This window comes from Cricetulus griseus, chromosome 3 (assembly GCF_003668045.3).
Source record: "Cricetulus griseus strain 17A/GY chromosome 3, alternate assembly CriGri-PICRH-1.0, whole genome shotgun sequence".
Classification (NCBI taxonomy): domain Eukaryota; kingdom Metazoa; phylum Chordata; class Mammalia; order Rodentia; family Cricetidae; genus Cricetulus; species Cricetulus griseus.
This window is the reverse complement of record NC_048596.1, coordinates 14312082-14326559: the sequence shown is the minus strand read 5'-3', so window position 1 is coordinate 14326559 and position 14478 is coordinate 14312082. Positions and strand designations below refer to the sequence as shown.

The window sequence follows — 14478 nt, the reverse complement described above, 5'->3', positions numbered from 1 at the left end:
TCTGTATCTTTCTCTGGGAATATAGATCCCTAACCGTAAGGACAGGGCCTGGGGGAGGTGTTTATCCTGGACAGAGCGTAATGAATAGATAGCAAGGGTTTCCCAGACCTGCCTAGGCTGCAGTCTGTGATGTGCTGGGATCCTTACACTTAGCTTCTCAGAACACTCACCTTCTGTTCTGTAAAATGGGTATAAGACACACTTACGTTTCATGCACCATGAGTCCTCAGTGCACGGCTTGGCCCTTTTGATGGCAACTTGGGCTTGCTGCTTAGGGCTAGGGTTTTCCTTCTCAGCCTCACTTGCCCGCTCTGTGCTTCCTTTTTCCCTGGGTGCAGGGTGGGGCCAGATTCTGCACCTTAAGATTCCTCCAGGAGCTGTTGAGTCTATGGGAGAATGCATGGAGTGTGTAGGGCAGGAGATGGGTAAGCAGGCACCCCAGTGGTGTTTAGTGTGTGTGTGTACGTGCTCATGCACGCGTGTGTGCATGTGTGTCCATGCTCATAGACATGTAGAATGATGCAGATATACTGTGTAGGTCAGTGTGGCTGTGCAAGGGTGTGAACGTGCAAGGTTGAAAAGACAACTTGGCATGAGAGTGAAAGCCTGGATTCCGTCACCAAAGTACCTGGCTTCTCATCCCAGCCCTGCTATCCTCTAGTTAGCTCTCTTTTCATTGGCCTTCTGGCCTTTTGGGAGTGGTACCTGTCGATAATAGTACTGATGCTGACCTCATAGGTAATCCTGCAAAGACTGAAGGAATTATTCCTTGCTAAATGCTTGCAACTGAGTCTGGAGGAAGACAGAGATGGTGGGAGTTCTTTGCCCTGAAGCTCCCTAGCTTGACTGTGGTATCATCAGGGCAGGGGCAAAGTCAATATTGCTTTATCCCACCCTTGGCTTCATCCCTATTCTGCATGGAGTGCCATGTGAAGTCCCCTGAATATTGAATGGCTGTTGGCTGTTGGTCTGGGTGACAGGGGAGGTGTTGTGTGTATCTCCATATCCATGGGACAGTGTGTGTGTGTGTGTGTGTGTGTGTGTGTGTCTGTGTGTGTGTGTGTGTGTGTGTGTGTGTGTGTGTGTTCTGCTGGGGCATCTCCAGCGCTTTCTGGAGCTTGGCTATTTCAGGAAGCCTCCAGTCTCCTCCTCCTTATGTAAATAAACATGACAGATCCCTTGCCTGAACCAGCACAGAGGTGGGGGAGGCTCCCAGTGGGTGGGAGCTGAGAGGCAGCAAGCGCAACCAGGGGGTGTGCGTGTGTGGCCGGCTGGCTGGCAGGCAGGCGTGTGCATGCAGGAGGGAGAGAGAGCGTGGGGGCGCAAAAGGGGCCGCTTGGCCCTGCCATGCCTGCTGGCCGCGGGGGAGGACAGGGGGAAGGAGGAGGGGAGCTGGTGGCCAGGGCTGCTCCGTGACGAGGCCAGCCGGCCAAACGGAGGTGGCCAAGCTGCCCGAGGCCTGAGATGGGGGGACAGATCACACGGAACACTTTCCACGGTAAGGCGGGTTCCACCCACACTGATCCTGGGGACCGCTTGGGAGGCTGGAGTGGAGAGGCACTGGGATAGAGGGATTCGTGCCCCTTTCCTGTCTCTCTTTGGTGGGCTTTGGGGCTATGTGTGTGGTGGGGGGGTGGTGGCTGGCACTGTAGCTGTAGAAACAAGGATCTAGGGAAAGCTGGAAGGTCAGACATGTGAGTTTCCCTGCAAAGTGGCCTTGTCCTCTTACCAGGGTATGGAGCAGCCCCTGAGTGGAATGTGAGGTCCTGGGTATCCCAAGAGTACTTCTTCTCACAGGGACTGAGGCAGACCACACTTAGACAACTGGGGAGACAGATTCTGGGTCTTGGAGGTGGTCTGGGAGGGATGTGTGGGCATCCTGTGTGTGTACACAAGTGTCTGTGCTTGTGAATTTACCTTGGAGGTATCTTTGGTTGTGTACCTGTGCCAGCTTGTGCCTAAGCACACAGGTGTGCTGTGACACCGGTGTGGTAAGGCAGCCCGAGCCTGACCAGGTTCTCCAGGAGAGGTGAATGAATTTCTGGCAGACCCACAGGCAGGGGGATGAAGGAGGGGAAGGAAGCAGGTTGGTTGCATCCTATTCGCTCCAGCTTGCTTGGACTCCTGTCTTCTGCACTGCCCAGCTCATGTGCCGTGGTCTTGGGAGCAACATGGCTAATGTGGCAACAGACTCAGGGGGGACCCTTCCTTGGAACTGGAACTGGGCTCCTCTGCAGACTGTCTGGAGTCAGAGTCCCCACCTCAATGCTCTGTGACCCTCCCTATAAGGCAGGGTACTGGAAAGTGTGTGTACTCTCCATCTGCTGAGTCTGTTGGGTATCCAGGAGCCCAGAGGAGGCCCAGGCAGGAGAGAAGGAGCAACTTAGAAACCATGACTAGTGGCCGATGGCCAGCTGATTGCCCTCTTCCAGGCTCTGAACATTGGGGTAGTAATTACTAATTTAAAAATAAAAAGGTAAAGATTTAGGAAAAGCAGATTATTGATTTTCTGAATCAATCCTGGGTCTGGAGGGCCAAGTGGCAGATGGAAGGTCCTAGAAGATGCATAATACAGAGCTTGCTGGGACAGTGTCAGGGACCGGGCTTTGGCCTGAGACTTGGAATGGGCTGACCTAGGCCTGGCCTGCTTATGGCCTGGGTTCACTGTTGGCAGAGGGTCTGGAGCCAGCTGACATTTTCCACTGGGGTCAGACCTGGCCAGGTTTGGGGACTGGGCAGGACAGAAGGGCCTTTGAAACACGTGGCCACTGTCCTCTGGCTGCCTTAGAGCAGACGATCCACAAGTACATGAAGCCACAAGAGCTGCTCAGCTCATGCTCTTGAGTAGATGACATCACTGTGATGAGGATGGGGTCGGGTGCCTCCCAGTGTTCTCGTTAGTCAGCAGGACCAACAGTAGCTGCTCTCACAAAGATTTCCGTGATGATTGTGTGGATGGGGTGAAAAGAATGCCAAGTGGAGGAAATCAAGAGGTCTCGGAGAAGCGGTCTGGGTCCAGGGTCAGGCAGAGTCCTTCCTTCTCCTTCAGGTGTCCCATGTCACAAGGGACAGGAACATAGTTGGGTGGGCATCTAGGCTGGGGAGGTATTGCTGAGTGCTAATCAAGTGTCTCATTTGCCTACTTCCCTTCCCTGTCAAGTCAGGCCTCTCCAGCTTGCCCTAGCCGTCACCTCAGCTGCCATCAGGAGCAGTGGGTGTGTGAAGGATGTGCCTGTGTCTAACAGCATCCAGTCGAGCTCTGTCCATCTGTCCTCACATGTCCATACGCATGTATGCCTTCCTGTCCTGCATAGCATACTGATTGCCCTATGGCTGGCTCTGCCTCCTTTTAGAAGGTGAACTGGGATTAGCGAAGGCACAGACTGGCTGCTTCCTGTGGGTGCTCTTACTCTGCATGGCTCACTTGGGCCCCCAAAGACGGTCACATGGCCCTTGGGTTTTTGGTTTGTTTCTAGCCCAAATATTTTGGATTGCTAGGTGACAATGAGTGAAGGGTGGTGGTGAGCATTGACCTTGCACTCTGTGTTGGGTTTTATCTGCTGTGTGTGTGCATGACATCATGTTTTGGGTATCTTTGTATTTGGTGTCCACAGATGGTATAGCTGTGTTTTGAGTCCCTATTTGTGTACCCATGTGGTGTGTCTTTGTATATTGAAGAGACTGTTGTTCTTACTGTAAGCAGCCATGCTTATGGTGTACCCTGTGATGGTGGCATGTGTGTGTGTGTGTGTGTGTGTGTGTGTGTGTGTGTGTGTGTGTGTGTTGGTAAAGTGGAATCCAGCCCTGGGAGTAGCCCGCAGGGGACCAATGGGCGGGATGAATTCCCATTTGGAAACTGGTTTCTGTGGTTGTGTGCTCAGTCTCTTTCTCTAGGCAGGTTTCCGGGGCAGCACCTGCTCTCAGGGCTGCTGGAGTGGACAATGTGGCAAGTCCCACAGGGAGGCAGCAGGACACTGAGAGGCCTCCCCTCCCCCTTTCTTTCCTCTTCTCCCCACTTCCTCCTTTATCTTCCTGTAGTGTTCATCGAGCCAGGAATGGACCCCTTGTGTGAGGAGTGATATCAGTGAAATGCAAGTGGCTCACCTCCAACTTGGTCACTAGACTTCACATGTGCCAAGCATCCGAGAATGCGGGGTTCTGAGACACTGAGCTTCACTCATCACAGAGGGAGATGACATCACCCAAAAGGGGGATGCTGGCTGAGGGCACACAGTGCCTCAGATGAGACATGTGGCCTTGTCTCACCAGACTGGCTCCTTACTTTCCCTTCTTGAGTTCCTTAATAGTGAGTGCTGCAGTAGGGCACAGCCTCCTCAGGCCTTATGGGCCCTGAGATTAGTGCAGAGCTGCGGTGGGAGGGGGAACTTAGCTGTTCAGAGCCCAGGACTATGGAGCCACAGAGCCTTCATGCTCAGAGAGGGTAAGCAACAGGCTGTTCTGGCATCACTCATCCTAGTACCGGCCTTCCGTGGACACCAGAGGCCTTGGTCTGTATGGAGACAGAGTATGGAGTACAGGCCTGGCTTGGAGCTGAAATGGCAGGGAGCTAAGAAAAGATGAGGCTGAACTGGGCCCCTGGGCAATGAGGCCAGGAAAGCTGTGAGGAGAAGGGGAGGGAGATATGTTCTAGGTGAAAGCTAGAAGCAGCTCCATTTTTGTTGGATAGTGCCTGAGTTGGTCACTGGATTAAGATGGGAAGGTTTGTCAGCAGAGTGGGCGTAAGATCAAGTTGACTGATGGAAGCACAGTTGGCACATGGCCTAGGGTGAGCATCCATGAGGGTTTCCTTGAGGGTCTTCTGTCCCATGTGCTTGCTAGAATGTACATAGGCAAACACCCTGCTGTCCCTCCACCTTCAGGCCTGCTGGGCCCCCAGGACAATGTTCGCTAGGTGTTCGGATCCACACGTTGGCATACCCACCAGCTACCTAGAAGTGACTAGTTGGGTCCAGCCCACACTGGAGGGGAGGGAAGAGCCTGGGAAAGGCATGAGGTCTGGGAGGTAGATGGGGTTACCAGGGACTAGGGAGAGGTGCTCTTCCTCTAGACACTTACCTTGCAGGGTGGGAGCACAAGAGAGGCTGAGCATCAAGGATCTCAGATTCTCAGATGCAGGGGCTGGTAAATGAGAGAGAGAGAGAGAGAGACAGAGAGAGAGAGAGAGAGAGAGAGAGAGAGAGAGAGAGAGAGAGAGAGAGAGAGGAGAGAGGAGAGCTGATCCTCATGAATTCGCTCTCCTCCAGTAACTCTGTGTGTGTGTGTGTGTGTGTGTGTGTGTGTGTGTGTGTGTGTGTGTGCGCGCAAAGTAGGTGTGGATCTGTGTAAGGAGAGCTGAGGGTGACACTGTGTGGGGCAGGAATTGATGGGAGCCATGCCTTCCCTTGTCTCAGACCTGCCTTTGGGGTAGCCTTGGGAACATAGGGACAGTGAGAGCAGGCTGAGTCATCTGGAAATTCCCTTGTGGAATCTTAAGGTAGAACAGGAAGAAGGAGATGGAATCTCCTTCCTAGGTGATGGTCGCAGGTGTGTGGCTGCTGGCTGCTGGGAACATCAGATTGTGACGTCACCACGAGTGAATTTGCAAGCGAGCGAGTGAGCGAGCAAGCGAGCGAGAGAGAGTGGGCAGGAAGCTCAGCTTAGAGATGAATTTGTCTGTGGGCTGGCCGTTCTGCTGTTCCTTCCCCTCCCACATCACCATGGACCCCTCCGGTGCTGCAGGTAGCTTCAGGGTATGCCATGTGCATTGTCAGGTTTGTGAGGGGTGGGGATAGTGGTGTGCTAGCGTGGCTTCTCATGCTAGGTCATGACAGCAAGAGGATTCAAGCCTGGGAGATCTCCAGATGGGCTCAGGGAGGGCAGAAGGCAGGGGATGGGCTGAGTAGGCCAGCTGGCTTGCTGAGGCAGTGAGGAGCCCATGTGTGGTATGATAGGTTCAGAGCTCAGAGCTCATCTATGTGACCTTGGCAAGTCATTAGTTTTCAGGGTCTGTTCTGAAATCGGTGAACCAGGACCATCAGTGTGGTATTGTCTGTTGCTGCATAGCCTATTACCCCCAAGCTCCACTGCCTGAAACTGTGAGCGGTTTAGCCAGTTCACTGCTTCTGTGTCCTGGGATCCTGTGTTTCCTGGGGGGGGGGTGACCTCTCTTTCCTGAGGTTGCAGTCAGTCAGTTCACTGGGACTGCAGCCTCATCGGAAGGCTTGCCTGGAGAGGAGCCATCATCAAGATTACTCACAGTTACTGGTAGTCCTTAATCTTCCCCACATCTCCCTACAGGCATAGCAGCTGTCCTCCCCTGAGGAAATAATTCCAGAGAGGACAGTAACAACCAAGAAGTGACACTCCTTCTATGACCCAATGGGAGTGACATTTCATTACTTCAGCTATGATCTGCTTTAGAAGCCCACACTGCAGGGGAAGGGACCACACAAGAGCAAGACGGCCCAGAGGCCAAGATGGTCCTCTTGGGCCAAAGTTCGGTAGAGGTGCTTGCCACAGACAGCCGCTTCACAGGGTTTGGGAAGGTGAGACAGGCTGGATGTGAAGGAAGCCTGGTACAGGAGAACAATCCCTCAGCGGTCTCCTCCTCCTTTCTTGCCGGTAGTGCGGAGCCGATAAGGGGTCTTGGGCTGTGGTCAAGTGTGTAGAGTGGCATCTCGGGAAGACTAGAAAGTGACGCCCATCAATCATCATCTAATGTCTCCACTGGGCCCCCAGGAAGGGCAAGGCACAAAGCGGGCACTCAGATGAGAAAACCACACACGAGCACAGTGGCTCTCAAACCCTTTAGGGCCAAACGACCCTTTCATAGGGTCACATAAGACTGTTGGAAAACACAAATGTTTCCATTAAGATTTGAAACAGTAGCAAAATTACAGTTATGAAGTAGCATTGGAAGTAAGGTTATGGTTGAGGGTCATCACAACATGAGGGACACAGCCTCCTCGGGGCTTTTTATCCTTTTGCTTCAGCATCCATTCTGTGCTTGATCAGAACATTGGAAAACAGCGGTGAACAAGACGGCAGCCCTTCTCCCAGGGAGCGTCCTGTCCATCATGGGGAAGGGTGGACACAAGGAACCTTATTGCCCTCCCCAGCCAGGAAGCCTCTCTGAGAGGGCAGAGAGACCTTTCCCAGCTCTTGCAGAGATGCCAGAACCAAAGGGTGCAGAATTGCTGAGGGAAAGTGCCCTGTAACATGTGTGCCTTAGGGTGACCCAGGGTCTCAAAGTCCTGTGTGGGGAGGGACACTCTGCTTGGGGATCTATAGGTCCCCAGAAGTGCATGTCAAGGTCCCACTGAGACTTCTGAAAGGCCTTAAAGTCTGTGGGATGAGCAAGAAAAGGGCTGGTCCATGGTGGGCAGGGAGGGAAGCCTTCTAAGCCTAGGAAATGGGTGGTGCCATGTCTAGAGGTGAGGCCATTGGGGAAATGGAGACTTTCAAGGAAGCTGCTTACACTTCTCCCTAGCTGGACAGCCATCTCCATCTTCTGTCTCCCATCTCCTGGCCCTTCTTCTGCAGAGGGGCCTCTGTTCAGAGAATGCATACAAGCCTGTCCAAGTCGGGCCCAGCGTGCAGTGCGGTCTGAGCCCAGAACTACATCTGGGAAAAGGCAAGGCTGTAGAGTTTGGCTCTTTGCAGAAAAAATAAATGGACACTTCCTATCATAGTTGTCACTTTTATTTAAAACAAAACAAAACTGCTGGGCAGTGGTGGCGCGCGACTTTAATCCCAGCACTCAGGAGGCAGAGGCAGGTGGATCCCTGTGAGTTCGAGACCAGCCTGGTCTACAAGAGCTAGTTCCAGGACAGCCTCCAAAGCCACAGAGAAACCCTGTCTTGAAAAACAAAAACAAACAAAACACTTTATGTTGGACTCAGGTTTTAAGATTTGGAAAATTGTTTTGAATCAATGCATCAATGTTGTGAGCAACTGGGAGAAGTATTGAATCAACAATTGCATCAATGTTGTGAGCAACTGGGAGAAGTAAGCAAGGCAGCTATGAGCTTCCATTTTTTTTATTTTAAATTATGTATATGTCTCTTCTCTCGCTCCCTCTTCCCCCCACCTGTGTGTGTGTGTGTGTGTGTGTGTGTGTGTGTGTGTGTGTGTGTCGCACGCGCGCAAATGCAGATGCCCTCGGAGGCCAGAGTAGCCTATGGTGAATGCTGAAACAGAACTCAAGTCCCCTGCAACAACAGCAGATGTTCTCAACGCATCTCTCCAGCCCCAAGAGCCTGTTTATAAAGAACTCAACTTGCCTGAAGTCACAGCAGTTTTGCAGCCTGGCTCGGGTTTGAACTAAAGGCCTCCTGCTTCCAGTGTTCATGGTCTCTGCCCATCACCCCCTTCACACGCCCCCTGAAAAGTGAGCCAGGCTTTATAGGAGGTGAATATGAGGCCAGTACTTGTATTCAGGGTCAAGGTTCAGAATAAGGTAGTCTCAAGAGCCATGGGCTCAGTTGGGCCTTAAAAGACTGGGAAGGTTTGCAGCAGCTGCGGGGTGTGGGGGTGGGGAGTTGGCGGGAAAGGAGTGTGGTCAGGGGGACCAGCTGGGGCAGAGGTCATGGAAGTGGAAGACGTGCCGTGGTGTACCTCGCAATGATCACACAACAATGACCACTCTCTGAGTTGTCCCTTCATTGCCTTGTTTGATCCCATGAAGGCTGTGGTGACCCATTTCACAGATGGGAAAACTGAGGCTCCACACAGTATCCACACACAAGGCAGAGTGGCTGGGCTTGGAGATGGTCAGGATTGAACTCGGACCTGGGCTCTCTGCACTCTGGCTGAGAGATCATAAGTTTAAGCTAACTTATGCAGGTCTGCGTCAGGTGGCATTCAGGGACAGTCAGGACACTGCCCGGTGTGTGGCACAGGGGTTGGGCTCTTCAGCAGGGTTAGTGCTGCCTCCCACACCCTCCCTGCTCCTTGGCAGCACAGCTATCAGACTCCACAGCAATGCTGGGAAGAGCTTGGTGGAGGCCATGAGGTCATCACTGTAGAGGAGGGCCAGGCCTGTCTTGGCAGCTTGCATGCCTAAGGAAGACAGGGCCCTGGAAGAGTCTCACTTCTCATCAGCATCAGCAGGGGCCCTTGTGGAGGTTCCCATGAGCTTGTCAACTTGTCACTAAAGGGCAGCCTTGGACCTCTGCTGGGAGCTGGTGGCAGGATGGGTGTTCTGCTTGAGTAGCAAAGCCCTCAGGCTCACTACAGGCTGTACCTTTGCTGGGGTGCAGGTGCCTTGTCAGCACTTCCTCTCCACCTGTCCCCAGAACCATGGGTAGATGACCTCTAGTGCAACAAAAAATAAATGACCCAGAGACTGATATTGGGGTTCAAGCTTCAAGCTGAATATCAGAAAAGCAAAGCAACCGGCCACAAACTGTCACCTCTAGCTCAGGCTGAAAGGGCTGATGCATGCACGAGCTCTTCACCAAGTCTCAAACTGCTGCCTCTCTTCAGTGTGGCTGGAGAATGAATGCCTCTCTGAGACCTTGCTTCTGTCTTATATACCTCCCTAATGTTGGGATTAAAAGTGTGAGCTATAATTCTCTTTTAGACTGATTCACTCATGTGTAGATTTGGGTGGCCTTGGACTCTCAGAGATCCATCTATCTCTTAATCCTGAGTCCTAGGATTAAAGGTGTGTGCCACCACCTCCTAGCTTCTGGCTGCTGGGATTAAAGGGGTGTGCCTGGCTTCTATGATAGGCTTGTGACTGACTTTGCTTTCTGAATCTTCAGGTAAGCTTTAATAAACAGTATCTCACCACACTCTAGTATTGGATACAGAGTCGGGCAAAGCAGCCTGGATACACATTGGAAGAACACAGTCAAATCTTAGTTTTCCTCTTTGTCTAAAACTAACTCGTTCATCTACAGAACGGGGAGCCTACAGTGTCATAGTGATGAAAAGGAGCCCACCCCAACTGCCCCGTCTGGGTCCTTGGTGTCAGAGCTGTGCATGTAATAATCTCACTGTGCTTCCACCCCCACAGCCTAGTGGATTTCCGTGTCAGATGTGACAGGAAGGGAGACAGCAGAAGCAGGGACTTGGGTGGCAGTTGCTCAGGTCAGGCTATCCACATTAGCCACCTCTGAGGGTCCCAATCACAGAAGAGCCCATAGGTGCCTCTATGGTGGCCCCAGCATCTTAGGAGGACTTTGCACACTGGAGGTGTACAGGACACAGTTTAGGTGCCTTTCTGTGGTAGTCCTGGCCCTTTCAGAGGAGACCAAGGCCTGTAGGGCAGACAGGAGGGGACGGAATCCAGGAATGCTGGTGTGGATGGTGGGAGTAATAGCCTGGGTGTGGGGTGCTCAAGGACCCCCTCAGACTGTGGGAGGAGTCAGGCAGGGTGTGGGTCAGGCATTTAGCTGGGGCTGCCAAACAGCTGATGGTTTATGGGAAGAGGGTGGCCAGCAGACCAAAGAGGTGTCTGGGGGTCACTCAGTGACTGTCCTGATGGCATTGGAACCGCAATGTGGGCAGGAGAGGTAGACCCAAAATCGTCACACTCCCCAGCATTGAAGCTGCCAGAGTACCTTGTCTCCACCCACCAGGACAGGAATAGCGTCCATTTCACTTCACAGGTTGGGAGGGGACTTGTGGTTAAGGTTAGAGTGTCAACACACTTGGCTTGGGGACTCCTGTGAGGTGATCTAAAGCCTTATGAACCCTTCCTGGGACCAAGTGATGGGGGTACCTTGGTGGCCAGAAATTCCACCTTTCTTCCCACTATTGCTGCTGTCAGAGACCTGGCTGGTAGTTTTCTCCACTCTCTTTCGTGTATGTGGTGTGTGTGTGTGTGTGTGTGTGTGTGTGTGTGTGTGTGTGTGTGATGTGATATGTGTGTGTGTGTGTGTGTGGTGTGATATGTGTGTGTGTGTGTGTGTGTATGTGTGTGATGTGTGTGTGTATGTGTGTGATGTGTGTATGTGTGTGATGTGTGTATGTGTGTGATGTGTGTATGTGTGTGATGTGTGTGTGTATGTGTGTGATGTGTGTGTGTGTATGTGTGTGATGTGTGTATGTGTGTGATGTGTGTGTGTGTATGTGTGTGTGTGTGTGTATGTGTGTGATGTGTGTGTGTGTATGTGTGTGATGTGTGTATGTGTGTGATGTGTGTGTGTATGTGTGTGATGTGTGTGTGTGTATGTGTGTGATGTGTGTGTGTATGTGTGTGATGTGTGTGTGTGTGGTGTGATGTGATGTGATGTGTGTGTGTGGTGTGTGCACATACTTTCGCTCATGTCCAGGGGTCAGAGGAGGACATAAATGCATTGCTCTCCTGAGACAGGGTCTCTCATTTCATGTGACGTGAGGCTGGCAGCCAGCAAGTCCCAGCTATCTCCTGTCTCTGTCCTCTCCCTCTGAGTGCTGGGGTTACAGGTACCTGCCCAGCTATGCTTATGTGGGTGCTGAACTCAAATCCTCATGCTTGTGCAGGAAGTGCTCTTACCTGATGGACACCTCCCTAGCCGCAGCTCCTTGCTGAAGTCTAATGTCTGTCCAGTAAAAATCATCTGAATGTATCTGGGTTTGGGGACAACCGTGTAAGTTCTGTGACCACCGCCACTAAGACAGAATATTTCTGTCAACACAAGAACTTCTCCAGGCTTCTGTGTAGTCCTCTCTTTCCTCACCCCAAACTCTGACCCCACAACCCCCCTCTCCAGTGTCACTGAGAAGCAGCCATGTAGTAGGTGACCTTTTGTGCTGGCTTTTGTCGCTTAGCATGCGTTTTCCCTCAGAGCCAGCCGCTGCACTCACCCCTTCACAGCAGGAGCATACTTGAATGGCTTGGGGATGGCCATGAACCAAGCTGCTACATACCGTGTGCAGACCATAGCCATCCGTGTGCTCACTTGTCTTGGGGGAGCACCCTCAAGTGTAAATGTCCTGTTGTATAGAAGCTGCCCCCTCAGGCAGACTGCCAACCTGTTTTCACCTCAGAATGGTTGTGTTCCAGCATCAAATGAGGGCTGAGAGCTCTGTGTATGTGGCCGAGAGGGATATCTCTGCATGTGTATGTGCACATTGCATGTATCTGGAGGCCAGAGGATGTATGTCCTGCCCTGTCACTCTCTGCCTTATTCCCTGAGACAGACAAGCCCCAGCAATCCTCCTGTCTCTGTCTGACACAACACTGGGATTACAGGCACTAGAGCAGCCATGCCTGGCTTTCTATATGGTCACTAGCGATTTGAACTTGGGTTCTCATGCTTCCATAGCGAGCATTCTTAGCTACTGAGCTCTCTCTCCAGCCCCAGCAGCAGGAAACTAAGATTCAAGATGTGTATGAGGCCAGCTGGGTGCCTCTCCCAGTCAGGGTACCTAAAACTACTGCTTCCTCTATCCTTTACCTGGGATGACTTCCTGCCCTTCACACTACCCAGAGGCCACTTAGGGAGCCCACTCAACTATCTGGGACTCCCAAGATATTCCAGCCCTTTTGGCCTGGTGGCTGCTGGAGCCCTTGCACCCCTGGACAGTTCTAGAACTTTTTGTCTTCTTGAAGAGAGCAAAGCAAACCTTTCTCATGCTACCCCACCCCTTGGGCCCGGCACACAAGAACTTGTTCTAGAGAAGCCCAGAGGAGTGTGGGCAGGGTAGAAGCTGGTGCCAGGCTTTGGAGCTAGTGTCTGGGGCCCTTAAGAGAAGGAAGCAGAGATTCGAGGTGACACAGACCAAAGTGTCCTGACAGGCTTGGCCTCCAGGGCCTCCAGGGTTGCCCATTCCTCTCCCCTCCCTGCTTCCCTCCTCTCCCTCCCTTGTGGATTGGGTGGAGGGATCTGTGCAGGGCAGTGGAGAGAGAGTTAGGGCTGCTAACCAGTTCTTAAGTTGTTGTCTCACGTGGACTGGAATCTGAGATGCCCTGGAAGCCCTGCATCCTTCCACCTTTGTCTGCCCGCTGTTGCCCATGACTCTTTGCTTAAGATGACAGGATAGACAGGCTCCATTTTCTGTAAGGCTGGCAGGGCACAGGAGCTGGGGAAGAAAGGGTACCCTAGCTCCTAGCCCATGTAGGATGCCCCCACTCCAGCTGCTGATCCTGAGGCACAGACCAAGCAGTGTCCCAGGGAGGGAAATGTCATTCGGTCAATGAGTGGCAGAGAAGCCACCAGTGACCTTGTCCTGCAGCGTTGACTGTTTCTGTTTGTCTTCTGGCTGCTATCTGCACATCTATAAAGTGCTTGCCCTTCTCCAAGTCTGTCCTAGCCTCTATGCCACTTCAGGAGATCATCAGTAGTGGGAGAAAGTACCATGCCTTTGTGTGGTGCCCCCGGTGCTACTGGTACGGGCAATGTTGAGCAGGAGTGAAGCCTGAGGCACATAGGGATGGTCTTGAGGGAGGGACTTATGTCCTTGACACTGAGTCTGGCACTGACTCCATGATCACAACTCCACCACAGCCCTGCCTTACCAGCTGAGTCCCTGTGCTGCCCTGTCTGTCATCTCCTCCTCCAGGGGTCTTCCGGAGAGGCAAGCTTCCTGCTGGTTCTTTGGGTGGTGACCACTGTGTGTCATTTAGTGTGGTGATTTCCATCAATGTCTGTGTCCTGGGAAGGAGTATTGGTTCAGGACAAGAGCCATGTGTGTTCCATGTTGGTAGCTTCAGTGCCGAGGTCAGGACTTGGTAGATAATGAGCGATGGTGAATAAGATGAAGAGGACGAATGTTTGTAGTGACAGTGAAGGGTGCAGGACAGGGGGATGGGACATCGCAGCTGAGGGTGGGAGGAAGTTACTGCTAGTGGGGGGGCAGGATGGAGGTGGTGGATAGCCCGGCAGTCCTCAACCTTCCTGACGCTACAACCCATTAACACAGTTAGTTCCTCATGCTGTGGGAACCCCCAACCGTAACATTATTTTTGTTGCTACTTTATAACTGCAATTTTGCTACTGTTGTGAGTCATAATGTGAATATCTGATATGTAGGATGTCGGATACGTGACCCACAAAGGGGTCACGCCCCACAGGTTGAGAACCACTGCAGTAGAGGGTGGCGGTTGGGGAACCAGTGATGGTAGCGGGAAGGATGGCGGTTACAGCTGGCTGCGCTGGTGAAGGTGCAAATGCTGGCCAGTGCATGACCGCCGCTTCTTCCCTGGCCTCCCCTACGAGACCCGGACCAGGCTCTTGGTTCTATTAAGTTCTCTGAGGCTGTGGCCTGTTCCTTTGCAGACTCCATCGGGGGCTCCTTCCCGGTCACCTCTCACCGATGCCATCACAAACAGAAGCACTGCCCTCCTGCGCTGTCAGCCGGGGGGCTCCCGGCCACCCCGTTGCTCTTCCACCCCCACACTAAGGGCTCCCAGATCCTCATGGACCTCAGCCACAAGGCCGTCAAGAGGCAGGCCAGCTTCTGCAATGCCATCACCTTCAGTAACCGCCCAGTGCTCATCTACGAGCAAGTCAGGCTGAAGGTGGGAGCCCCCGACCCCTGCCTTTG

At 52.7% G+C, this 14478-nt stretch overlaps 1 protein-coding gene across 1 annotated transcript in view; it reads left to right on the top strand.

Moving 5' to 3' along the window:
• Window positions 1–14478, top strand: part of Neurl1 (neuralized E3 ubiquitin protein ligase 1) — an 81780-nt gene that overhangs the window by 45238 nt on the left and 22064 nt on the right. The window contains exon 2 of the mRNA XM_027407081.2: window positions 14211–14452. Coding sequence (XP_027262882.1) covers window positions 14211–14452 — 242 coding nt within the window. The remainder of the gene's footprint in view (window positions 1–14210; window positions 14453–14478) is intronic.